This window comes from Mus caroli, chromosome 4, assembly GCF_900094665.2.
Source record: "Mus caroli chromosome 4, CAROLI_EIJ_v1.1, whole genome shotgun sequence".
NCBI lineage: Eukaryota > Metazoa > Chordata > Mammalia > Rodentia > Muridae > Mus > Mus caroli.
In genome coordinates, this window is record NC_034573.1 from 57,595,632 (window position 1) to 57,621,266 (window position 25,635).

Genomic DNA, 25,635 nt, shown 5'->3' on the forward strand with positions numbered 1-25,635 from the left:
AGGGCAAGGAGAGGGGCCTAGCTACCGACTCCACAGCAAATGCCAGGCCCTGGTGGAGGGAGAATGAGACTAAAGCTCTCGTTTTACAAAGGATTCTCCAGATGGGAGCAGGGCAAGATTTGCAGTGTTCTTGAGTATTCCCTGAGGCTCTCTTGATGAACAGTGGAGAAAAATCAAACCTTTGTTAAGTTGAAGGTGCTGGAGGAAGGGGCCTGAGATCTACCTGGTGTGTTTCTGCCCTAGCAAAACAGAGAGTGGATGTCAGGGGGCAGGTGAGATGGGAAGAAGCCAAGGCTGCCAACATCTCCTGTGCTGGAAGCTACCTGAGCCCTCTCTCTTGCCTGCTGCTCTCTGTTCCAAAAGGACAAGCTCCCCTGTCCAATATGTTCCAACCAGCAAGAGTCTTCCATTCCCGGGCTGGTGAGATGGCTCAGTGGGTAAGAGTATCAACTGCTCTTCCGAAGGTCCTGAGTTCAAATCCCAGCAACCACCAAATCCCAGTTACAGATGGTGGCTCACAACCATCTGTAACAAGATCTGACACCCTCTTCTGGAGTGTCTGAAGACAGCTACAGTGTACTTACATAAAATAAATAAATTAATTAAAAAAAAACAAAAGAGTCTTCCATCCCATCCTAGGCACAGGATGAGATAAGCCTATAAGTCAATCACCTTGCAAGGCCCAACCAAGAATCTACTGAGCACCAGGTCTGGCCAGGGACACATTACCACCTGGTGTACAGCAGGCTCTGAAGATACTTATGTTAGGAAAGATGAAGTATTGCCAAGTGCACAGTAGGTCCGCACAACAACACCTGGGTCAGATAAGTGACAGGCTGTGCCTGTGGAGACCTAGCAGTTCCTGGTGTACAGTAGGTCCTCAAGACTGTTCTAGTCAATATTGTTGTAAAAGATAAGATATGACAGCCCATACAACAGGTCACAATATTTGTGCTTCCTGAAGAACAAGGCATCATCAGGTAACACGGTGGGCCTCAATGACACTGTCTGCTTACCCAGCACACAGTAGGACTTCATGTCACCTGTGCCTGATGAGGTAAGGCATTGTCTCTGATATAAAATATATGCCAATGACACTTGTAGACTGATGAGAGACAAAGCTCGAGCTGTGGCACAGTAGGTCCAAAGAAATGATTGCCTGGCCTGACTGGGTGATACAGTCAACAGTACCCCAAGGGAAATCACAGCCACCATAATTATGGTCATACGGCCAGGGGCTGATAATGGGAGGAGGGCATAGACTGCCCAGGCTAGCAGAAAGGGTCAAGCTGCACTTACCTATCCAGAGGCACTGGGCTGGTAGCTCGCCCTCTCAAAGCGATGCATATAAATGGAGAGACAGAGAGCACACCCTGTTGGGGTGGTGTGGGTCAAATGGGATGGTGCATTTAAAATCCAAGGCCTCTGTACACAGTAGGTGCTCAGCAGAGAGCAGAGCCTCTTCCCACCTCCCCATGGTACTCTTCATAGAGAGGGTACCCCAGAAAAGCATTGTCTGAGAAGTCCGGGAGGAAAGTGAGGGAAGCAGCAGACACTGCAGTGAGCATCAGCATCATTTGTATTCCTTCTCGCGGGCAACTGGTCGACTCCTCTTGGTCAGTTCTATAAATAGGCGGGCAGCAACCTTGAGAAAGAGGAGGTTAATGCCTTTGCTGAGAACACCATTGTTGGTGCTGCTGAGGAGTAGCCCGGAGGGCCAGAGTCCCCATGATGCCTGCTCCTGTGCTATATAGAAGGGCTGCCTAAAAATCTAGGGGAAGGGACAGAGGGGTGAGTGTACCAGAAACTGCTCGGGACACAGGGCTAGACCTGAGCAAGTCCCAGTCCCTGGAAACTTCAGCTTCCTCATTACAAGGCTGTGGGGCTGCCAGTCACATCCCTCAGACCATTCCGGAGCCCTCGAAGCTTAGTCGAGAATAAATGTGGCTTTCAGTGGGTCGTGGAGGGCAAGAACATCGGCATCCTCTGTGGTTGCTGTATTTTTCTGCACAAACAGAGAAACAAGATTCCTGAGCCAGAACTTTCAGTGTCCAGGCATGCTTTAAACACCGCCTTGGCCCACATGCCTGCCACTCTATCTCATCTTCAATCAACTGAAAGTGCATGTCCGGTGGGAAGGCTCTACAAAGTTGGTTAATGACTGGCCTCCACCCTGACTCATCTCAGAGGGTGACATTCTGAAGAACGGCTGGGGACAGCCACTCTGGCCTTCCACACTGACTCAAGATTGCTAGCCTTGGCTCCTGTGCTCTTGGCCATCTGGGGACAGGAAGGTCCCACTCACAGTCAGGAATGCTAGGGCAGTCACTGCACCTCAATTAGCAGAGCGCACCTGGTAGCCTGTGGTCCCAGGTGTCAGGGAAAACCAAACATCTCAGGCTGGTGAGAGAGAGTCACGTGTCAGGCTTGTCTCTGCCACATGTGGTCTTTCTAGGGGAAATAAGGTTTCTTCTTGCCCTTGCTGGGCCTCCATTTTGCCACCTGGCAATAAACAGATTTTGTGACTGGTAAGATACTACCCAAATGGAAATTCTAAATCTGTCTGATTCAGGGCCATATAGTAGTCATCCAGGAGAGCAGAGTGGTGAGGGCCTTGGGGACATGTGGGGATAAACACCAGGCAGGGTTGTGGACAGGGCCTGGGAAACTGTCTTCAGCTTCCTAGATTCTGGGGGTGAACACTCGGAATTGCTAGCTGCTATTCCTACCATGTCCCTGACCCATATCCTCGAACCGGTGTAAACTTGGGACTCTGGCAGAGGAAAAAGGGGTTCAGAAAACCAAAACCAAGGCATACAGAGGAAACATTACAGGCATGTCAAGAGGTAGAAACCAATTTGGGTTTAACAAAGACACCTGAAGGCCAGGGACCTTTCCATTGGAACAGTGTCCTTGCTCCACAGCCACATTTGCATGGTCAAAAGCACAAACACTTCCATAAAAGTACCAGGCATTGCCTGTGTGTGCTGCTGACCTCTGTCATCAATATTCCAGTAACCCTGGGATCAGCCAGTCTGCCTCAATCAACTGCCTATCGGCCCTCTGCATTGAGCGACTCGACAAGCTACTCGGCCCATCTGTTTCCGTGGTACAAGCTGGAGATCAACACTCCACTCCCTTGTAGGTAGAGAAAGCCACTGCAGGCCAGGGCTGCCACTAATGTCACCACCCACAACTGAAAAACTGGACCCAGGGCCTTTCCTGTACTCTTCCAGTGCAAATCAGAGCAGTCCCAATCTGACCTGGCAGATGGCGTGAGGCAGATGCTCTCCACCACCAGACCCATGCCATGATAATTGAAATATGAATTATGCTTGCATGTCTCCACACATGGTGCTCTCAGGAGGCAAATCACCTCTCTCTGCTCTTTGGAGAGAACTCTGATGCTCAACATCATAGGCCAGAATGACACAATTCCCAGTAGAGGACAAAGGAGTAACCTGGAAAGGCCCCCGTGACCGTGCGGGATTAGAGGCATGTTAACAAAATGATGGGTTGTGCTCAAATACATGCCCAGACACAAACATGGAACAGGCCACAAGGTCACAAGACTCTCAGGTGACAACTCATGTACAAAAGAAGCTTTCCCACATCCAAGGAATGAGAAGACGTTCAGGGTTCAGACCTCAAGGCTCTTCTCTGTGTCTAACCTTGAAAAAGAACTACTCTAAGGCCTGGGTTGTTGGTCTAGAAAGGAGAGGCTGGAGCACAACCTGACCACACCTTGCCCAGGGTCAGACACACTGGAAAGGGACCCTAGCTCTGCTGAGAACTTGCTGTGGAATACAAGCAAATCACCTAACTTCCCTGTGCCTCTTTCCACAGTAAGAAGGACTTGTAGAAGTGGGTCAGTAAGATAACGCACACTGCCTAAACTGGCAGTAGCTGGCATGCAGTAGGCCTTACTTCCCTACCTTACTGTTTCTGAATCCCATCACCTCTGGAAGTGTTCCTAGGTTGTGACAAACTCTTTCTTCCAAGGGCACCCAGCGTGCTTCTGTGCTTCTGTTGCAGCTACACTCCAGGTGCTAAGTCAAGTTCAACCTGTCTTTAAGGAAAGTCCCTTAAGGCACATGACATGTTCCGCTTTCTCTACGATCTTGCCTTGCTTATCTCCAGCACACACATAAGAGCTGAGTGTGTCTGTAGTCCCAGCACCAGGCAGGGTGGAGGGTAGGTAGTCAGGGAGCAGAGACAGGCAGATGGAGGAACAGCTTGCTGAATTAAGGAGTTCCAAGTACAGTGAGAGACTCAAAAAATATGTAGACAGACATTGAGGGAGAACCCGACAGATCTACATGTGTATGCCTACAACACACATATCCATTCAGCCACTCTTCCATCAATCCATCCACCCACTTATCCATCCTTTCATCTATCTAGCGATCAATCATGATTGATTGATCGATTTATCCGTCCACCCACCCATCCACCTATCCTATTTGTCCTTCCATCCATCCATCCATTTTTCTATCTGCCTATCTATCTACCTACTTATCCATCCATCCATCCCTCCATCCATTCTTCTGTCCATCTATCTATCCAGCCATCTAGCCATCCAGTCGTCCACTCATCCATCATGATATTTAGTTAACAAGTCTACATTATCAGGAGCTCACAGGAACCTATTCAATAGGACACAGACAAAACAATATATTAGACTTGAAGTCATAGACTGAGATTATCAGCTCATTGATCTCTACATCAATGAAAGCACAAACCCCTAGGAAGCTTGTGAAGCCCAGACACACCACCGGAGGGCCACACCTACAGAAACTCTGCTACTTGTAGCCTGAGGCAGGTCACCAATTCACACTCAACTTCCCAGGCGTGACACTGAGCAACAGTGGTTCTGTATCACAGACAGTTCAGTGAGCCAATACATACCTGGGGGGATGTCTCAGTAGATAAAGTACTTGCTATAAAAGACTGAGGACCTAAGTCTGACTCTCTAGCTCCCACATAAAGCCCAGAGTGTATCTGCAGTCTCAGCACCAGGCCGGGTGGAAGGCAGGTAGTCAGGGAGCAGAGACAGGCAGATGGAGGAAACAGCTTGCTGAATCAAAAAACTCCAAGCATAGAGACTGTCTCAAAACTTAAAGTAGACCCCATCAGTGCTGACCTCTGCATGTGCGCATATGGGTGAGTGTACCTATTACACACATGTAAATCCCACACACATACACACACACACACACACACACTATAACAAAATAAAGTAAAACAAAATTATTTGGTGCCTATAACAGATGCTAGGAGCTCAGGGGGTCAAGCATTGTTCTTAGAAGGAACTAGAGTTCCACTTGGTCTTCTGTCCCTTTTGACTCAGCCTGGCACCTTGCAAAACCATCTATGGATACCAACACAGCTGTCTTCTGTGCCTTAGAAGAGGGCTCAGTGTCAGAGGGCTTGTCTAGCATTCTGTGAAGGCCCTGACTTTAACCCCCAGCACTGAAAAAGAACAACACCAACAAAACCACCTTCTTGCTCATAAATGAACTCATAATGGAAATTTTATGTTCATTCATTCACCCACTCATTCAATCCTTATTGCTATTGGTGTTTTGGGACAGGGTCTCTTTTAACTCAAAGTTGGCCTCAAAGTTCTGATCCTCTTGCCTCGACCTGTCAGGGGCTACAACTATAGTTATGCACAATCATGCCAAAGCTCCACTTTGTTTTAGAAGAAAATCATTTAGGGGGCTATCTCATGACCGGTTCAGTGCAGTAAGCTCGTGGGTTTCCACACTGAGACTACTCAGCCAGCATGGAGTTCTTACTCCTCGAATACTGGACATTTAGGCTTTAGCTTCTTCCCAGTGGAGGTATGTGTGACTAACATCCTTTTAGTTACAGCCTTGAGTACATATGCATCTATTTTCCTAGATTGGGCATCTTCATTTTTTGTACAACCAGTCTCTGGGAAGATATCCCCAGGAGCAGGCTTTCTGCCTGTTGTGATTCCTATGGCCACCTGCAGGGGGCAGCAACAGCAAAATCACAATGTCAGCCACAGTCTTCCCATTGCACAAATGAGTAAAGGTGTGTGTTACTCAAGGTCACAAAGAGAGTAAGAGGCAGGGCCTGGATATGAATCTAGGGGTCTCCAAACACAGCCCCACACCCTCGCTGGGGATTCAGGAACCACAAGGCCAGCAAGCCAACTCTATACCTTGTCCCAAATAAAGGAAAGTTTTCAAAGGGAGACATGGGATTTGTAGGCTGCAAGGCCCCCAGCTGTCTGTCCTCACGGCCTGAAAAGGACTCCCACTCAGCTTGCTTCGAGAGCAAGCAGAACTGGCAGTGTGGACTCTGCCCCAGCCAGCATACTTCAATGACATGAGAAATGAAACTCTAACGTGCACTGTTTCCTTCTGTGTTAAGGACCTGTAACTGCATGGACCTCCAGCCTCCTTTCAGGCCCCCCAGACCAGCACTGCAGAGTAGCCAGATCCTTTTAGAATGAAAACAGCCTGCCTCCCTTCCCTGTGGCCTCTGAGCAGCCAAGCAAGCTTCCTTTTCCGTGGTCAGGCGGCGCCAGCCCTGGCCCCTGGCAGCTGCAGCTCCTGCAGGCCACCTGAGCTTTCTCTCGGTGTCGGGTGCTTCTTTTCCACTTCGGGCCTCTCTGCACGTGGGGCTCCTGGCCCGGCGAGTTCACCTCGCTACATTCTCACTACAGGCGATCATTTCCTCTATGGTTCTTCCCGTGCACCCAGGGGTAGACACGGGAGGCGGCGAGCAAGGAGTCCCACATAAAGTGAACAGGCAGTAACGCAGGCAAGAAAGCCTTCCTGTCAGGGCTGGCCACAGCTGGGATGCTACATCTTGAGCACCATGACTTTTCTAGTAAAACAAAATTCATTTCACATTTCACTTTTCTTTTCTAACTTGTGCTAAACATCCCAGGCTGGAATCTAAATCATGGTCTTCCTGCCTTCAGCGCTCCTTGGATGCGAGAACTGTAGAGACTCAGCTACGGATCTCGCTTTTCGTTTTGATTCTAGAAACCTCAGAATTCAATGTAAAGGTGAAACACACAAACATACACACACCTTTGTTTTTTGTTGTTGTTGTTGTTGTTGTTTTTTCGAGACAGGGTTTCTCTGTGTAGCCCTCGCTGTCCTGGAACTCACTTTGTAGACCAGGCTGGCCTCGAACTCAGAAATCCNCCTGCCTCTGCCTCCCGAGTGCTGGGATTAAAGGCATGCGCCACCACGCCCGGCTTCACACCTTTGTTTTATTTTGTGTGTGTGACTTAAGTGTGTATGATATAATTGTATTCATGAAGAGTGCTGGTTCCCAGGTGCCACCTTGTGCGTTAGAGAATTAAAGGACAACCTTGGACACCCGTCCTCACCCTCCACCTTGTTTAAGAAGGGCTCTCTTTTGAGACTCTGGAAATGATGGTTCAATGCTTATGAGCACTTGTTGCTCTTGCAGAGCCCCCAGTTTGGTTCCCAGCACCCACACAATGACTTACAATTGCTTATAATACCAGCGCAAGGTGGTCCCAAGCCCCTTTTTTGGGTATTGCGCGCACGTGGTACACATACGGACAAGGCTCACTTCTGACCCTCCGTGGGCACCAAGCAAGCACATGAGGCACGTAGACACAAATACTCAAAGCACCCCTACACGTGAAAGTAAACCTTTTAAAAACAAACAAATAAATAAAAGCTCCCCTGCCGCCATTCTCAGCATCACATACCAGGCAAGCTTCTGGGGAATTCTCCTGTCTACACCCCCATCTTGCCAAAGGAGTTCTGGGACTACAGCTACTACTATACTGCCCCCTTTTACCCCCATTCTGGGGATTAAGCTCAGGTCCTCACAGCTGGGTAGCAAACACTTTTCCCCACCAGCATTCCCTGGCTCTCTCACTAATCATTACAGTCTAATAAAATCTTTGAACCCCTGCCTTTTTTGTAAAAGACAGGATCTGTCTGTATAGCCCTGGCTACTCTATCAGGATGCCTTGAACTCCCAAAGCTCCACCTGCCTCTGCTTCCTGAGCGCTAGGATCAAAGGTGTGCGCCACCTTGCCCAGCTCCCTCTGCTTTTTCAACAATGCACTTTTAAAGTTTACATCACTTATCACTTTTTTTTTAAAAAAACCTATGTAGGAATATTATTAAAACGTATATAAAAAGTAAGTAAATTAATCAGGTTGAGTGTGGAGAGGATGTTAACCTCACCACTGTGGTTGGTGCTCCTCACCACTGTGGTTGGTGCTCCCCGACACAGATGATGGGGAATGAACACGTGACCCTGAAGTCCCTGCACAGGTCTAAGACTGAAAACTTCTGGAGTCAGAGGCAGAACACTTCCCACAATAACTCTGATGTCTCCCTCCTCTCCCGGATTTGGTCTAAGAATACACATGAGTTATATACATCCCCTTACACAGAAGTCGTGCACTGTTATTTCTGTATTGTCTTGGGATGACGGCAGACTTGCTCTGTGGTCTGGTAAGAATATACAATCAGTCACCCACAGCTTCATGACAGCATCGCCAACATCTGCATGCCACCTTGGGGACCACACGCAGTGTGGTCTGCTCCAGACCTGTATGCTTGAGCTGTTCCAAACATGGAGAGAACCCCTTCCTCTTGGGGAATCTGTGGGAGTCCTCCAGGACCCATCCCTGAATGAGGCTCAACTTAAACATCCTGGAAGAACATGCCATATGCAGGAAGGGGCCATGCACAGGAAGTGGGCTCTTGGAAATGGGAAGTGTGGCGGCCCCAGGAAGAAGGCCAGAAGATGATGAACAAGAGGGAGTTTCTTTAATGTTATGAAATTTGCCTTTCAAGGGGCTCCTGGAGCCCCATCCCTCCTTGGGGAAGTGCAGGTAACAGTTGCTGGGGGAGGGAGCGTGCATCTTCATAGAGGTCGCCCTGGAAAGTTGCCCATGGTCTTGTAATAACCCATCAACCAAGCTCCTGTTATCAGCTCTCTGGAACCCACCGAGTCACACAGACACAGAGACCATGGAAGAAGGAGTGCTAACTGGGCAGAGGTCAGGGGGAATGAGAAGGGAATGACAGGTAAATGTATACTACTATGGTCGTGAGGAATGAAACCCACTGCTATGTATAATGTATCCTAACAAAGCAGAAAAGAGCTTCGTCTTTCAGGAGAGCCTCGCTGGGTTTGATCCCTTCCTCCTTCCGTTGAGTCTTTCACCTTCCCCGCTCTTTTGGAGAGCATCGATGGGTTCCCAATAGAGTGTCTTATGGCCTGGGGTCCTTAGCACAGGTCTGTGCTTTGTGAAAGAAGAAACCTTCACTTTCGTCCTGGGAACATAGATCCCAGGATACAGATTAGACATCTAGAAGGCCCTGCTCTTCGCCGTCATCACCCCTAATAACTTAGTCCGTTGCAGCTTGCTGTTTAAAAGTAATTAAAAGCTTTCAGCCAGAAAAAAAGAAAGTGCTGGGGGAGGTGACTCCCTGACCTTGGGAGGAATCTGTAAGAAAGTGCAAGGGAGTCCTGGGTAACAGTGACCACAACTCCCAAAATGAAGGCAGAGATGCTTCTAGATAGACATCGATTGCTTTCCATGTGAGTCTTTAACTGCTCACAGGGCAGCCTTTTAGTGCCTTATAATGGAAATAAATTGCTTTTCAAATGTTCTTTTAATTTTTGTCTTCTTATTCTCTCTCTCTCCCTCTCCCTCCCCCCCACCCCCGCCCCCACACACAATGCTCCAGCAATCATAAATACAATTGCCCAAGCTGAGTCTCGATGGGTTTGCAATGGAGTGTTTTATGGCCTGGGATCAATGTGCAGAGCACACCACGTCTGTTTCTATCAATGTCAATGTCTTGGCTGAGGAGCAGACATGCGGAGGGGTTGATTTTCCCCTCAGACTTGTCCTAGCCTCGGCCCTCCAGCCCTCACTACTTGCTGACCTTTTTCGGCTGAAAAGGCTGCGGGCTTCCAACTTAATTCAACTTCCGCCTGAAGAATCTGAGTGCAGGGTGGAGGACCAGCCGTCTTTTAAAAGCCAACCCAGCAGATGTTAGAAAGAAAAAGATTGATAAAGTTGATGACATCCAATACTAAACTTGTGATTAAATAGACATACATAGAATACCAATAAGAAGTTGCATACCAAAAAGCATAAATACATCCACAAACCACAGACATAGCGTGTGGTCTATCAGCTTGGAAAAAAGAAAAGAAATACAACATCCAGTGTGGGCACGGATGCTTAGAAATAAGGGCTCTCACAGGGGTGGAAAGGACTATCAGAAACCAATTTCCTTCCTAAGAGCAATTTGGCCAAAGACCTTTTTACCAAAGGTCTGAAAATTATGCCTCTCCCCTGAGCCAACACCACCCCCTAGAGAGACAGCCCAAGGAATTATTACCAATACCCTTAAAGATTAATGTGCCACGATGTGGAACTCGGCAATATGGATAACATTGAAAATGCAAGCTGCCCAACAAGAAGAAATTAGTTAGATAAATCACACATCTTCCTTTCAACATATTATGTGATCATTAAAAATCACACACTAGAAACATTTGTCAAGGTGGGAGGACTGTCTTGATTCATTACTGAGTAAAAGCAGTGGACAGGCAACTGTACAACTACAGCCAGACAGGCAGGTGTGTGGAGACTCCTCCCAAAATGGTTCTCATAGGGAACTGAAAATACACATGTCAAATTATAAACAGAAAACACTTTCTGGTAGATGGATTATCATTAATCTGAGATCTCTCTGCTTTTCTCTCTTTTTTTTTTTTTTAGATTTATGAATCTGAGTGTTTTACTTGCATGCACATGTGTGCACACCACATCCAAGCTTAGTAGGTGTAGAGGTCAGAGAAGGGCATTGATCCCCCGAAACTATAGTTAGGTATTGGTTATGAGCTGCCCTGTTGGTGCTGGGAACAGAGGCCAGGTCTTCTGCAAGAGCAACCGAGCTCTTAACCTCTCTCCGGGTTCCTCTTTTTTTTTTTTTTTTTCTTATGTATGTGCTTTTCTGAACCTGAGAAATGACTTCATTTATTATTGTGTGTCTGTATGGCTTGTGTGTAAGGTACGTGTGGGTATGTACATGGGGATAAGAAAACAAAATTATGGTCTCTTATCTTTTTCCACCTTTATGTGGGTCTTAGGAATTGAACCTGGTTGCCAGGCTCCATATTAGCCCTTCTATTAGCTGAGGTATCTTGCCAGCCTACCATTTTTCAACTGAACCATTATGTTGCAGGTCATTCAAATAAATAAAGAGGAACACACACACACACACACACACACACACACACACACCTATACAAGCATTTTACTTTAAAGACTCAGGCAGACTTTTCCAAAGAACACAGCAAATTGGACCATAGTTTTGTTCAATCAAATGAATGGTGGGTGACCAGCAGCCTTGTAGAGGGGGTGAGCCCCAAGTCTGCTGATCCTGCTTTGATGTGTGCATGGATAAAGTCAGGGGATGCACCATACAAGATGATTCAGCAGACACTGGACTATGCTTATTGAGGTGGGAAGAGCAGGGGATTGAGCTGAGCTGATCATCATCTAGCAGAGAATTTTCATGGACAGTGCACAAAAATAACGCCCTGACAAAGCCAGGTATAGTGGCACACACCTTTAATACCAGCACTGAGGCAAAGGCAGGAAGATCTTTGTGAGTTCGAAGCCAGCCAGGTCTAAGTAGAGAACTCCAGCCCAGTGAGGGGTACATAAAGAGACCTGAAATCAAACAAAGCAAAGCCAAGCAAAACAAACAAACAAACAAACAAACAAACAAAAAATTAAACAAACAAACACAACCCAAAAATCCAATACTGACAAAGGTCACCAGTGAGGAAGAACAGAAAGTTAAAAGGACAGTTAAAGAGTCAGTGTGACTCTTCTCCCTAAAGTCTACCATGAAATACAACCACCTAGGAAAGGCAGGGTGGCCAGAACCTTTTCTGCCTCCTTGTGAGCTTCCTCATCAAATGGCTGCACAGAGATGGATAAGGTAGACGGAAATGATGACAGGGAGCAGACAGGCGGGGGATAGGTGCACTGAGGCTTGGTGTGTATGAGTTACACTTCAGGACCAGTTGCTGTTTGCAGGTAAAAGCAGATGAGACTAAGCACCAAGGGGACTGAGTTAAAGAGTATGTCCCTTGCCTTGAGATCTTCTAACTCAAGAGCAGGGTTCGAGAGAAGGCAAGCCCCAAACAGAATGGAAGACAGAGCAGAGGGGCACACTTCCAGGAGGGCAGCAGTGATGAGGAGGAGGAAGAAGAAGAGGAGGATGTTCTGAGATTCTGTACTGGGCTGGAACCATCATCCCCATAGGAGATAGGCAAAGAAAGGCACGGCAATGCTACTGATGGGGAGCGTCAGCTTACGGAGTCAAAAGAAGGACATCAGAGACAGGTGAGGAAGGAGAATAAAGAATCCGTATGTATTGACCATAGGTAAGCCTGGGAGAAGTCTTGGGACAAGAATTGGGGGGACAGCGGGACTCCAGGAAGAGAAGTTATGAAAGTGCTGGTATTTGCAGAGAGGAGGAGAGGAAGGAAGGCAAGGAGAATAAGCTGAGTTCACACACTACGAAGGAGCCCCGCCTACCCCCCATCTGAGCCAGAAGATTGAAGGGCAGAAGGAAAGCCCCTATCCTAATGTCTGAGAGAGAGCACTCTTGCATGGCTACATGGGAGATGAACTTCTAAAAACTGGACCATACTTCTTAATCAGAAATCTCTTAAAGTGGCCTTGCGCACCATTTCAGATGTGGTTTAAATCAATTACAAGGTTTTCTTCTTCTTCTTCAGTACAAAAAGCCTGTGCTATCAAATCAAACTCTCACCTGCGTTAATTGCTTTAATGGGCTCTGGAAATAGCAGCCTCCTCTCCTCAGGCATGGGGACCCCTGGGGAGCCCATCAAGGAAGGATGCTGAGAAGACCACGGACAAACAAGGCTGGCCTCTCTGGGCTGCTAGGCCATGCAACTGTCCCATCGGCCTCTCATTATTTAAGGCCTCACAGGAAAATAATCAGAAGGCAGGTGGGAACACCCAGTTCCATTTATCCACCGAGCTTTCCTCTGGCTATAAAGCAAAACTGTAGTTACCAGAAGCCAGATAGGAGTCATTGCATTTTAAGAGAAACGTGGAGCCGCCAACCACACTGTGCACATGACTCTGCAATTCAAGCAGCTACAGGCGACAGCACAGGCCCCAAGTCCCGCTATGTTTCTTCCAGTAATACTTAAAAGCAAAGCAAAACAAACAAGCAACAGAACCCAAGTAATTAAGCCGGCACACTAAAAGGTTTTCAAAACAACATTAGAGCCACTGATATTTTCCATTGTGGTGCTTGCAAGTGGGATCCATGGCCAGATTTTTCCAACCTTGACTAGGCAATGAGATAATGAACAATGGGGTGCTTGTGAGGATCGTGAGTTATATTCAGCAGTGGGGATGTCTGAGTCACAGAGAGATGAGGAGGCCTGCCCAAGATCACAGCTAAGAGGTGAATCCAGACCCATCTCCAAACTCCATCTACAGACCACTTTCTCTTAGGCTTAACCATGTATCAGCCGACCTTACACTCGAGGATGATACTCAAAGGGTGGATGGGGTTGCGTGGGGTTTATGAGGGTGGCCGGGTGGGCCCAACTTGTTATTCTATTTTGAGATAGGGTCTCCTATAGCCCAGAAATTAGAGAACTCCACATGTAGCCAAGGTGACCTTGAATTTCTGATTCTCCTGCCTCAAATTTCTCCAGTGCTGGACCTATAGTTTTGTACCCCACCACGCACAGTTTATATGGTCCTACAGATTGAAGCCAGGACTTCATGTATATGGGGCAAGCCCTCTACGAATCCATCCCCAACACCTCTGGGTAAGTATGTGTGTAGATAAATGTTGTTAGAGGTGGGGATCCTGACACAAAGCACAACTTCCCAAACTTCAGTATGGGTGGGACTTGAGCTTGACTGGAGGAGGGGTTAACAGTTATAACTTTGGCTTAAAGCTTAACATGTGTGAATTAACAACTTGGCAGTACACTCTAGATAATTATAAATACCCCTGTTTCCTACTAGTTAGTTTGCTTATTTATTTATCTATTATTTGTTTATTTAGAATCTTTCTACAATACAGTCCAGGCTGGCCTGGCTCTACCTGTGAAACTTAGGTTGGCCTCAAATACATGGTCCTGCCTTGCCCTCTTGGAGAATTGGTTCTAGGCATGTGCCATCATACCTGGCTGCAAATGCCCTTTCTAGCCTCACTTTTCTATGTCCCTTCTTGCAGCCTGCAGCTTGAGAACCCAGGAACAAGGCCATCTTGGGACTACTACTTGGGTAAGGCTGATACATTCGTTTTGCATTCTGAGTCAAGAGGATGCTGATATTAGCAAAGTCAGGTGGGGAGGGAAGAAGAACCACGAAGCTGGCTGCCAGCTGAAGCCTGGCCACAGCCAACTTAGCAGAAGGAAGAGGAATTCTCAGCGGAGGAGAGGCAAAGGTGCTGGGACTGGGAAAGAAAAGAAACGGATTCACTTCTACAGTCCTGAAGGATGCTGCGTTTGAAGGGCAGGTGTGGTTACCGGAGGCCTAGCCTGGTGCATGCTGGGGCTTCCTGAAGCTTAAATTGCTTTAATAAGAGCCCCAAAGCCAGATGAACCTCACCCCAAATTGGCTCATTGATTGCATGGGAATGCATAAACAATTCTATTTTGGAACCACAGACACAATCACACTGCTGAAATAACTCACTTCTGGGAACGTGGCTTCAAAATGAAGAGCAAAGTGATAAATTTACTTGCCAACAGGGTCTCACAGAGTGGATGTAGGCCACAGAAGGTGAGAAAAGCTGTTGCCTTCCCAGACATATACTATGGCTTTTTAAAGTCTTTAAATAAAATAGATGTAGAGAGTTTCAAATGCATTTTCACTGGTCCTTCACCAGCTAGCCAGAACCATCTCGGAAGGAGGCAGGTGGCAGTTCTATGCCCATTTCACCGTTCCATGACTGAGGTTCAGTCAACAGTGTGCAAAGCACACACAAGAGCTTAGGACTGCCCTTGGGTTTCCATTCAGTGTGTACACATGGACTTCCTTAGATATCATACTCAGGAATGAAGGAACCCTTACTAGCTAGGGTCAGGACATCATTTATTGAAGTGCCTACAGGGAGCCCCCGGAGGCATGGTGGGCCTAGAGAAACAAACAAGGCTGTCAGTATTGGCTTTATGTGGTAAGGAGGTGGATGGTTGGCAAACATAAGGCACTGCCCATCTGTGGTGAAAGATGTGATGAAAGGAACCAAAAGAGGATCAAGGGTTACAAAGATGGCACAGGGTGAGGGTACTGCTTTCAAGATGGAGAGGCAAAGATGCAAAGGCACCAGGATGCCACAAACTTGAAATGCTTGGTGACCTGTGGATGCCACTGGAACTGTGCCCTGCTACTTGACACACTAGGAGCAAGGGTTGTGTCCTACTCCTCTGTGACTTCCAAAGCCACACAGGTACGTGGCTCAGAGAATGGACGGACAAATGTCTCTAGTGGACAATGAGATGAGCAGAAACATGTAACTTTGCTTTGAGGTAAGAGTCTCTGAGTAACTCTCAAATGGCCCCCACTGCCAGGCTCAAGTTAAGACATCTGCCTGCCTCTCAGAGGGATAAGGAAATTGAAGCAAGGCGCATGTTCTCTGACCCTAGGCCCTGCTGCCTGCAGCTGGTAGCTGGAACTCAGGGAGAGCAGTGGAAAGCCTGCTTCCCGCTCTGCACCTGCCCGCCTGTGAAAGTAAAAGGAAATGTCGCAGCCCAGAAACTTTCAGAAAGCACCCCCACCCCGTGGCACAATTAGACATCTGTGTGAGCTTAGATTCCAGCTTGCATTCTCGCTTGGGGGTTTAAAGAGAAAAGAAGAAGAAAAAGAAAACAGAAAAAAAAAAAAAAAGAAAGAAGAACGGGCGTGCGAAGATTGGTATTTCAGCCTCCAGCTCCTTCTAGCCATTTAATGTCATTTCTTCTAATCAGATTCTTTGGTCCTGGCTGGGGACTGAAGTGATGTGCCTAAGCAATGGGGACCAAAAGCCATAAAAGAGCTTGCTAGAAAGCCAGTTGGAGCCCTAATCCCCTCCAAATGCCAGCTTCTATGCAAAGCCCTTTGCAGGACGGAGGGGAGATTAAAAATCCAAGAAGACATGCATGAGCAGACAGGAGAGCATAGGATGACTGGCCTGCACTTGACAGGTGCACGTGGGGCTGTGTTCCTGTGTGTGGCTGGAAGCAGGCAGAGGTGCACACACAAGAGCTGGGGGTATGGGAGTGGGGGACCCACACACTTCTCTCCGCAGCTCCATCAAATGAGCACCTGAGGCTAGTCGTAAACAGCCCTGGGGTTGTCAGCAGATGGGGATGACAGAAGTACCAAAGCTGATTCTCTACCTCTTTCATGTCCAGCTTCAAGTCAGAAGACAAGAAATCTACCAGACCGGCAATGCTTCAATACAAGGGCAGTACTAAAAAAAACGTTGCTTTGATTTAACAGCAAATAGCCGGCTGCAAGAGGATTTGCCTGCCACGAGCATCCTTTTCTAAAGCCTCAAGTGTCAGCCTGAGCCAAATAAATATACAAGACTGCATTAAAGACAGAGACCCTCTTCCTGGGCCTGCACTATGGGTAGGAGACAATCAAGGGCTCTCTGACTCTGCAAGTCATGGCTGACAGGATTCATGAGAACCAAGAATGGTTGCAGGGCCAGAGAAGAGAAAATGTATACCCATAGTTTCCAACTGGAGCCCAGGAAGAGACCAGGTGCAAGAAAGTAGGCTTCAGATTCAAATCTGGAAGTGATAAGAGTATATATAGTGGCTTCACTAACCAAGACAATGTAAAATGACAACTGTGTCATTTTTTTTGAACCTGCTGAACCAAATATAATGACTTGTATTCATTTTGACAGATTCTTCCTGGGTCATTATGCAAAGGGAGGGGCAAAGTGATCGTTCTAATTAATTGGAAGGGCCCACAAACACTTCTTAATGTCTGGAACATTTCAAATGCTAATTTGCTACTCACTCAGATTTACCTGTGGGGATGCTGGGGCTGCAATGAAGGCTGTTTAATTTTTATGAAGCATGCACGTGCACGCACGCACACACACACACACACACACACACACACACACACTACCTGTATTAACAAGGGACTAAAACATCCAGTGGGTGAGTGGACTTGATCTCCGGTGGTCCCAAGATGCTCCTGTTTGTGTCCCAGTCCTACTGGCAATTCACACTCCCTTTGGACACTCCCTTTGGACTCACACCAGGGCTGGTGTTCTTGGGTCGAGAGATGGGGGTGAGAGACGACAGCCGGGCCCATCAGTACAGTGTGTAACACATGGATTTCCTGATTTAGCACAAAGTTACCCAGGAGTGCCAAGCTTCTCTTCTCCCAAACCTTAGCCAATTCTCTTGTCTTAATTGAAGGCAATTCCAAAAGAACAAGAACGCAGCAGATCAGATGGTCTACATGCCTTCTGGGTAGCACATTTCAAGCAAATCACAGACTTCCAGAGCTGGGAAGGACCTTGGACAGCCCCAGACTCATCCAGCCTAGAGCAGATGATATCAGAGACTCTTCCAAGGTCACACATAGCAAGCTTTCAGCAGAACTTAATGCAGCAAGCAGTCTATGAACTTCCTGGCTGGAGACCTTTGCAAGGTATACTTTTTTCTTTTAAATTCCTAGTTTGAATCTTATTCACTCCAAATACACCCCCCCCCCTCTCAAAAATCAAACATTTCAACATAATTCTACATAGTAAGTGACTTGCTTAATCAGGACCTGGCGCTGCTGTTTTGATAGCTGGACTTTAAGAGAGGAATGGGAACCCTGTGGGGCTTTTGAGGATAAAATCCTCAGCAAATCGCTTGCATGTCAACAGATGTAAGATCTACCAGGGAAAGAAGCTGAGTAAACTTTACTTGACCCTTTTCTTAAAAGCTGTGTTCCTCTTTGAAGCCCAGGTGCTCCAACACTTTTATTCTTAGACTTTATTTTAATTGGATTCTCGTTCTGTCGTATATGTATACATAGAATTAATCTCTCTTCTGGGAGACTTCTGAGGTTTACTTCCTTTCTGCATCATAAACGAAAATTACAGATTTTTAAAACTGAAAAGTGTCTTCTACTAAATAGAACAGGGGGATCCTGGGACAGAAGCAAGACACTTGTGAATATTCGGGGACACTGAAAGAAGCCTGGAGCCCAGCTAGGACCATTTGGAGCCCTCTGAGCCCCACAGCTTGTGGCTGACCCCACATACAGAATTCCCAGGTGATGGCAACTTGTGTCTCCTGGATCTCAGAGAAGGGACTTTCTACATTTTGTACAACTATGTCAACAGTTCTCCAGGTGTTTATATGCACATGACACAGCCCTGCAGAGGTGTCCGCTGTTCTATGTTATCACTGTAATTCCTGTCCTCTTTATTACCTGGGTTTTGGATGAAACAACACCCATTTTGCCTGATGCTTCTGAAGGGCCCTAAGACCATGTGTCTGACACTGGTTACAAGAGGGGCTCCACTGGGCCAGAAGCACACTGCACTTAGTAGTCAGCAGGAGGAAGACAGACACGCGAGTCAGCTCTGCTCACACAGGCTCCTGGGTTGCTGATGTCACAGTTCAAGGATGTTCCTGTTCCTATCCCATTCAACCTCAGGGTAAGTGTTCCATTGCAGGCTTCCTAAACTATGCTAGGAGAGAGGAGGTGTCCCTCTGCAAGCAGGAAGCAGGAGCTGGTGCTAGGTGCTCCCTTGAGCACACAGCACAGCAGCACCCTGGAGCAGCTCAGGGAAATTGAGGCACACAGTCCTGACAGTGTCCTCTTTGAGGCCAGAAACTGAATGTTACTGTCAGATCTGAGGTGTAAACTGAAGAACGAGCCTGTGTTACTCATGTCCAGGTGGCCTTTTCAAAGTCTCTCACCTAGCTATGATTAAGTGACTGCAGGCTCTGTAAATTGCCACTAAGCTTGAATCTGTGTTTATAAATGACATTTGAATCAAGTCTCTTTAGAGTATAAATTTATCATTTGGGAACTTGGACCTCTTAGGAGAACACTAATGGAATATTTCTTCTTAGATATATGGGATGTAAGAGAAAGAGGAGAAGATGTTTGGAGAGGGGTATGGGAGAATGCGAAGCCCACAAAGAGCTTTTCTCTGCTGGCCCCCAGAATAATCAAAGTCCATTAGGCTTTCTCCAGAAACAGGAGAGAATTTTTCAGAAACCTCAGGGACCTCCCAAAAGGGGTCTCTGAGTAGAGAAGCAAACTAGACAGGTCAGTGTCAGAGACAGATGGTGGTATCCAAGGCACACACACAAGCACTCAGCCCAACTCGCCTGGCCACGAGCCACCGAACACCACAGCAAGCAGCCCAGGACTTTTGCTGCCTAGGAGTTTCCCAGCAGCCAGTGCACCCTGTTTGGTACATCTGGGTGAGGTGGACCAGGAGACCAGAGAATGGGGTGAGAGGGGCTCACACCACAGGTCAAACCAAACCTGGGGGAAGCATTTCTCCATGCAGGATGGATAATGAGCTGCCGTTCCTTTCCTTCAAACTCCTCACTTCTTGTTTAATAAGCAGTAGGGCTCAGGCTAAATACTTATGAGAGAAAGCTCCTTGGATCCACCCACAGACCAAACACTGTAGCTCATACTCCAACTGGCTGGCATTCACTCACCCTGGGTGATAAGATTCGCAAGCATGAATGCTCCTCCAGACAGATGGATTAAATTCCTACTAGCTGGTTGTGGTGAGGTTATTTTTCTCAATTGACAGATCCATGAAAAAACGTGCTCAGTTTCATGGGACTTTGGGTTCATGTTCGGGGAGAAGCCAAGTTTGCAACAAAGTTAGGAGCCGGTTCTCTGGTCTGGCTTGTTCCAGCATACACCAGTTAGTCTACAAATAGAAGGATCAGCCTCAGCTCTGTGGTTACCCAGCCTTCTCCTGGGTTACTAGCAGTGGGGCAGAACTAACTTTCAGCGGCAAAAGCCTACAGGATCCAGAAAACAGCACAGCAGCAATAAAGATGGGGGGACGGGGGCTGGAGGGGGGAGAGCATCAATTACCCAATGTCAAGCAGGGGCTCTTTTCTAACACTTCTAAGGATCCACAGCCCTTTTCACATTTTATGTCCAGGCATTTGCTTATGTGATACTGTGTACGTGCCTTAGCCTTTAGGTCACCTAAGGCAAGAATAACCATTTTCTCCGTGCTCAGAACGCCGATCTGTGCCACAAATTAAATATTCCTCTTTTAAAATCCGGTCAGGGAGGCAAAAATAAACCAACAACAAAGACCAGAAAGGTCAGGCGATTTGGTATAAAAGATAGCAGCACAGGACAACCGAAGAGGGAGCACTAAACTGCCTGTACTGTCCTCTAACACTCCCATAAACCACAGCCCTACCTTGACAGCCTCCGCGTGGGTCACCCGGGCTAGAGATTTATCGTTGACGCGCAGAATCTGGTCCCCGACCCGCAACCCTTCCTTCTCTGCCAGGGAGCCCGGCTCCACTAGAGACACGTAGATGCCCACGCCGTGTTCCGAGCCCCCGCGGATGCTGAAGCCCAAGCCCTCGTGGGCCTTGGCGCGCCGCAGGCTCACGAGTCGCACCTCCCCGGGCCCCGCGCCGTCGGGAGCGGCCCAGGCGGGCTGCCTGTAGGGGGTGGTGGCAGGCAGGTAGAGGCCCTCGGCCGTGTACTGGTCGAAGAGCAGCTGGTCGGAGCGCGGGATGACCAGACGCAGCATGGGCAGCAGACGCCGCTTGACCGGGCTGTCCAGCAGGACGCGCAGGGTGCGCACCAGGTCGAAGACGTTGCGGCGCGCGTGGTACGCGTTGAGGCAGTGAGTGAACTGCTCCCGCTCGGGCTCGCTCAGCAGCGCCGTGAGCGCCTGGTGCAGCTGGCGCACGTTGGCAGACAGCAGCCGCAACCCCGCGCCCCCGCCGCCGCCCGCCGCCGCCGCCGCCGCCGCCGCCGCCGAGCCCAGCGAGCCGGTGGAGGACGAGCTCACCGACAGGCCGTCCAGCTGTGCGTTCATCTCCCCGCCGAGGCCCGGCCGCATTCGGGGCGCGCGGCGCGGGGCGGCTGCTGCACCTGCGGCCAGAGGCGCGACAGCTGGATTCCCCGGGCGCGGAGGTCACGGCTGGAGTCTGGGTTTGGGGTAGACGCGGAGTCGCCGGCTGCAGTCTAGACTGGCCCGGAGAGCGGAGACGACGGCTGCAGGGTGGGTTGGGGAGGTGCAGGTGAGCTAAAGCGCTGGCTGGCTCCTGGGGAGGTGGCAGGGACAGCGGCTGGTGTCCCAGGGGCGCGAAGGCAGGTGAAACTGGAATTCGGAGGACGAAGAGACGGCGGCTGCAATCCTGAGGACCGCGGCGGGATCCTGGGGAGGTACAAAGAGTTGGCGCCTGGAGGCCGGAGGTCGCGGAGACTGCGGCTGGAGGCCGCGGGGGAGCGCGAACAGCAGCTACATGCCGGAAGGCGCGGGGACCGTGCGTGGCCGCAGTGGGGGGCGCAGCCACGCCGCCCGCCCCGTCACACCATGTCCGGGGCTCCCCCAGCCGAGATGCCCGTTCCTCTAGGGCTGGGGGACCCCAAAGTCAGAAAGAAGTTAGGGCGCCGGTCAATCTAGGCTCAGAGTCCGGAGCAGTCGCAGCCAGAGGAGCCACGCGGGCGTCCGGCGGGGGGTGCGGGGCATGTCCCGGGCCGCCCACCATGCAGCAGCCCGGGCTCCCCGCGCCCCAACGCCGCCCGGGTGCACACGGAGCCACGCGGCCGGGAGCCCCGACTTTGCGAACTGTTGAGCAGCTCTGGGAAGAGTCTTCCAGCGAGTTCCGACGCCGCCGCCGTCGCCAGCTGGGACTTGGCCCCGCCCCCTCGCCCCTCCCCCTCCCCGCCCCGTCCCCCCGCGGGCTCTTCAGGAAATGACGTCCGGCCTGGCGCGCCTGGCTGTTGCCTGGAGACGGGGTGAAACAGTCGGGCCCCAAGGAAGAAAGGGGTGAAAGTGGGGGTGAAAGAAAGCAGGAGGAGCCCTGGGCTCCTGCGAAGCCTTCCCACTTCCCCAGCCCAGGGGTGAAAGATGGGGCCCTAAAAACTGCGCTTTCCGGCGATCACAGCTCGATTCCAGGGTCGCTTTGGAGCAATTAGCCGGTTTGCCAAATCACAATTGGGGAAAATGGCCAACTTTTGGCCTCTAAAATAATAGATGCTTCATGCTCTGCTTTTCTGCCTTAAAATGTTGTTCCTGCAGCTTGCACACGTGCTGACTGCAAGTTTGAGTATGTGGACGATAATCGGTCACCTGCTCTGCACATAAGAAGAATATAAGCCACACAGGTGCCAACAGGAGCCAAGTCCTGTGCTGGGATAGATCAGCCTAGGCCCCATCCTCTGGTGCTCTCCGGAGTTGGGGGAAAGCAAGGAGCTGTTATCAGAACTGTATAAAGTATGCAAACACATACACCTGCATTTAAAACTAAGCCTGGAGTAGGAATGTCACTTTAGGTCCTGGTTGTGATCTTTTCCACACTGAGGGGACAGGGTGAAGGTTACATGGCAACTCTTTATACAGGAAAAACTCAGGGCTTCTAGTCAAAGAAGTGTTCTAAGAAGATCTATAGTGCTTGACCTAGTCACCACTACATGCCATGTGTATCTCTTTAAACCTGAATTGCTTCTCCAGAGGTGTTCTGTGAAAAGCTGGGTTTTTTTTCCCCCTAAGACTGTCCTGGGTTGCCATCACAGGAATGAAACGGCTGACTCTTATATGGGAGAAATAGAAAAAGAGGAGGATTATCTGGAGTGGCTTTGAGCTGGCTGCAGAAGGGTGTTTTGTTCCCTGGTTAGTTATTTACCTGTGTACTTGGTCATTCTTCATTAACATTTGCCAAGCACCCGTTCTGCTGCTTGACTAATCGGCATATGGTTGATGCTGGAGACCCAGGATAAAGAGTTGAAATCTTTGACCTCAAAGAGTCATAGTCTGGCAAAGGAAAGACCGTGTAGGTCAAGGTTAAAAACAAACAAACATAAAAAAGATAAGCGTTAGAAGTGTCAAGATAGGCCACAGTGAGGAGAGGAGACTAACAGGAATGGACTTTCTGGGCTGCAGAGATGTTTCCTCCGGTAAAGATATTTGCCACCAAGCCTGACCACCTGACTTTCATGCCTGGAACCGGCATGGTGGAAGGGCAACGCCTGCAAGCTGTCCTCTAATCTTCATGGTGCCTGTGGCACGTGTAGCAACCCTGTAGCACATAATAATCGAATAAGTAAATAAAATATTTTAAAAGAAGAATCTTTCTGAGTAATGGGAAGCCACAGGGAGATTTCTAACACTGTAGTTTAATGCATTCCCAAAATGGAGGCAAAGAATTAAAGTTCTCCTTTCCCCAAAGCTCTCCCCTTCTCTTCACACAGACCTGAGTTGAATTGATGCCCAGTGAACATATTTCACAGGGCGTCACAAAGTGATGTCTTAAGTAGCCAATTGAGTGACCCTTTGACATCTGTCTTACAGCTCTGCGTGTAGCAGTTCGTGCTAGGCATCCTTATTTCTTCTTGTCAACCCTAGTTGAAGTCTTTAATGCAACCAGAACAAGTTATTTAAGGAGAGAATCTGTTCCAACCCCTCCCCTCATGTATTAATGACATACCTCGAAATGCCACCACACGGGGCTTAATTGCATGCATTTCGGGTTTTCTGCAAATGTATTTCATGCTTAGTGTTCAGTTAGTTTGTGTTCTAATTATAATTGCTGTGATTGGTTTGATAAATGCAGCCCAGGAGCTAAGATACCCCACTCCCAATATTTCCTTTCTGTGCAAAGGATGTTTTCGAGAATATTTTGCTTCAGGCAGCAGAAGCCTCTGTGCTAAGAGTCTTAGGGAAAAAGGAAACACTTTTTTTTTCTGCAAACGTCGGGCACCATCTGGGAAGGCTGTGCTATTGTTTAGCCTCATAGAGGTTGATCTGAGCGAGCAGAGCGAGAACACAGGGAAGGACAAATGGGAACTTTCCCATCCATCTTGCATAACCACCTTCGTATCAGTTTGCAATGTGTCCCTCAGAGAGGCAGCGTGTAACTGTGCTCAAACCTCAAGAATCCTATTTCATGAGTGAAGATGTGTTTGTCTTTCAAGAAATAAGCTCTCAGAAATTCAAGCTGCCTGGACTCCTGGGGGCTGTACTGCCTTCAGGCCCTTGAATGAAACAGGAATCAAGAGTTCCTGTTTGGCCTTGGCTGTATACTGCCCTCTTCAGAGCTAAAATAGTATTTTCCTGCAAGTGCAGACATCGCCCCCCCCACCCCCCGCCCCTTTTCTAAAGCTAACTTTCACCCCAGTGCTGGAAACTGACCCCACTAGGTACACACGCTAAATAAGACCTCAGACAACTGATCAATACCTTAAGCCAGGGTTCTCCGAGACAAGATCTCACTGTGTAGCTCAGACTCTCCTGGAACTTGATATGTAGCTCAGGCTAACCTTGAACTCACGATCCACCCGCTTCAACCTTCGAAGCAACACCGCATCCAGAACCAAGGCCACTTTTAATTGTTCACTGTTGTTAACCAACTTGAGCCAACCCTTCTAGTCCAGATGTTTCTGGAAATCTGGACTTGGGCAACCGGAAAGACAGAGCAGGAGGAAGAATGAATGGTGTTGCCTTTTGTGCTTAGCACAACTTACAAGTCCTGAGATATGCTCATTGCTGAGCTGGACTTTTGTTTGTTATTTGACTCTTAGTGACTTCTGCATTACTGTGATCAAAATATCTGACAAAAACAAGTTTGTGTGTGTGTGTGTGTGTCTATGTGTGTGCTCATGATTCCAGAAAGTTCAGTCCATCGTGGTGATGACACCATAGCCCAGGAATTCACGTCATGACTGGCTAGGAAATAAAGTAGGACAAGAAGTAACCAGGGACCCTATGATTACCAGAGGCTGTCTCCAGTGGCCCGCCTCCTGCAACCTGGCCCCGCCTCCCAAGTCTCTCAAACCTCCCAATATAGTGTCATCGGCTTGGAGCTAGCTATTCAAACCATAAGCCCGTGGAATTCCTTTTCAGGTTCAGGACGCAACGGTTTTAAATGCAAGCTACACGTTTCATGTCCTATGCGTCACATGAAGCATGTGACACACAGGAGGACAGGACATTACTGGTGACTTCCTTCTCCCTCTTTTTATTGCAATCTTTAAAAGCCCTTTTCCATTCATTCCATAGTTATTGGGAGCCTCTCTCCTTCCCTCTAATTCACTGAAATGTCTCCTCAGAAGGTGATAGAGATTAATTTAACTTGAGATGCATTTCCCCTGGGACATATAGGATTATCTTTAGCTGATGGGTTTTTTTTTTTTTTTGAACAGCTCTGTTTTAAGCAGTTATATGTTTTATCCACTCGCTCCTACCAGCAAGTACAAGAGATGTCATCACCACTGTCGTCCTTTTCCTGGTAGAACAGAGAGGATGTTGAGATGCCAGGAGGCAACTATCCTGAGGATGAGAGGGCTACCCACATGGAGAGTTGGGCTTTTGGACCCAGAGGGTCTCATTC

At 48.6% G+C, this 25,635-nt stretch overlaps 1 protein-coding gene across 3 annotated transcripts in view; it reads right to left on the reverse strand.

The window, feature by feature from the left end:
* Window positions 1-21,920, reverse strand: part of Whrn (whirlin) — an 85,307-nt gene extending 63,387 nt beyond the window's left edge. For all 3 annotated transcript variants that reach the window (XM_021159523.1, XM_021159522.1, XM_021159520.1), the window contains exon 1: window positions 20,487-21,920. In XM_021159523.1, the coding sequence (XP_021015182.1) occupies window positions 20,487-21,143 (657 nt within the window). In that variant the 5' untranslated portion in view covers window positions 21,144-21,920. The remainder of the gene's footprint in view (window positions 1-20,486) is intronic.
* Window positions 21,921-25,635: the final 3,715 nt, after the last annotated feature.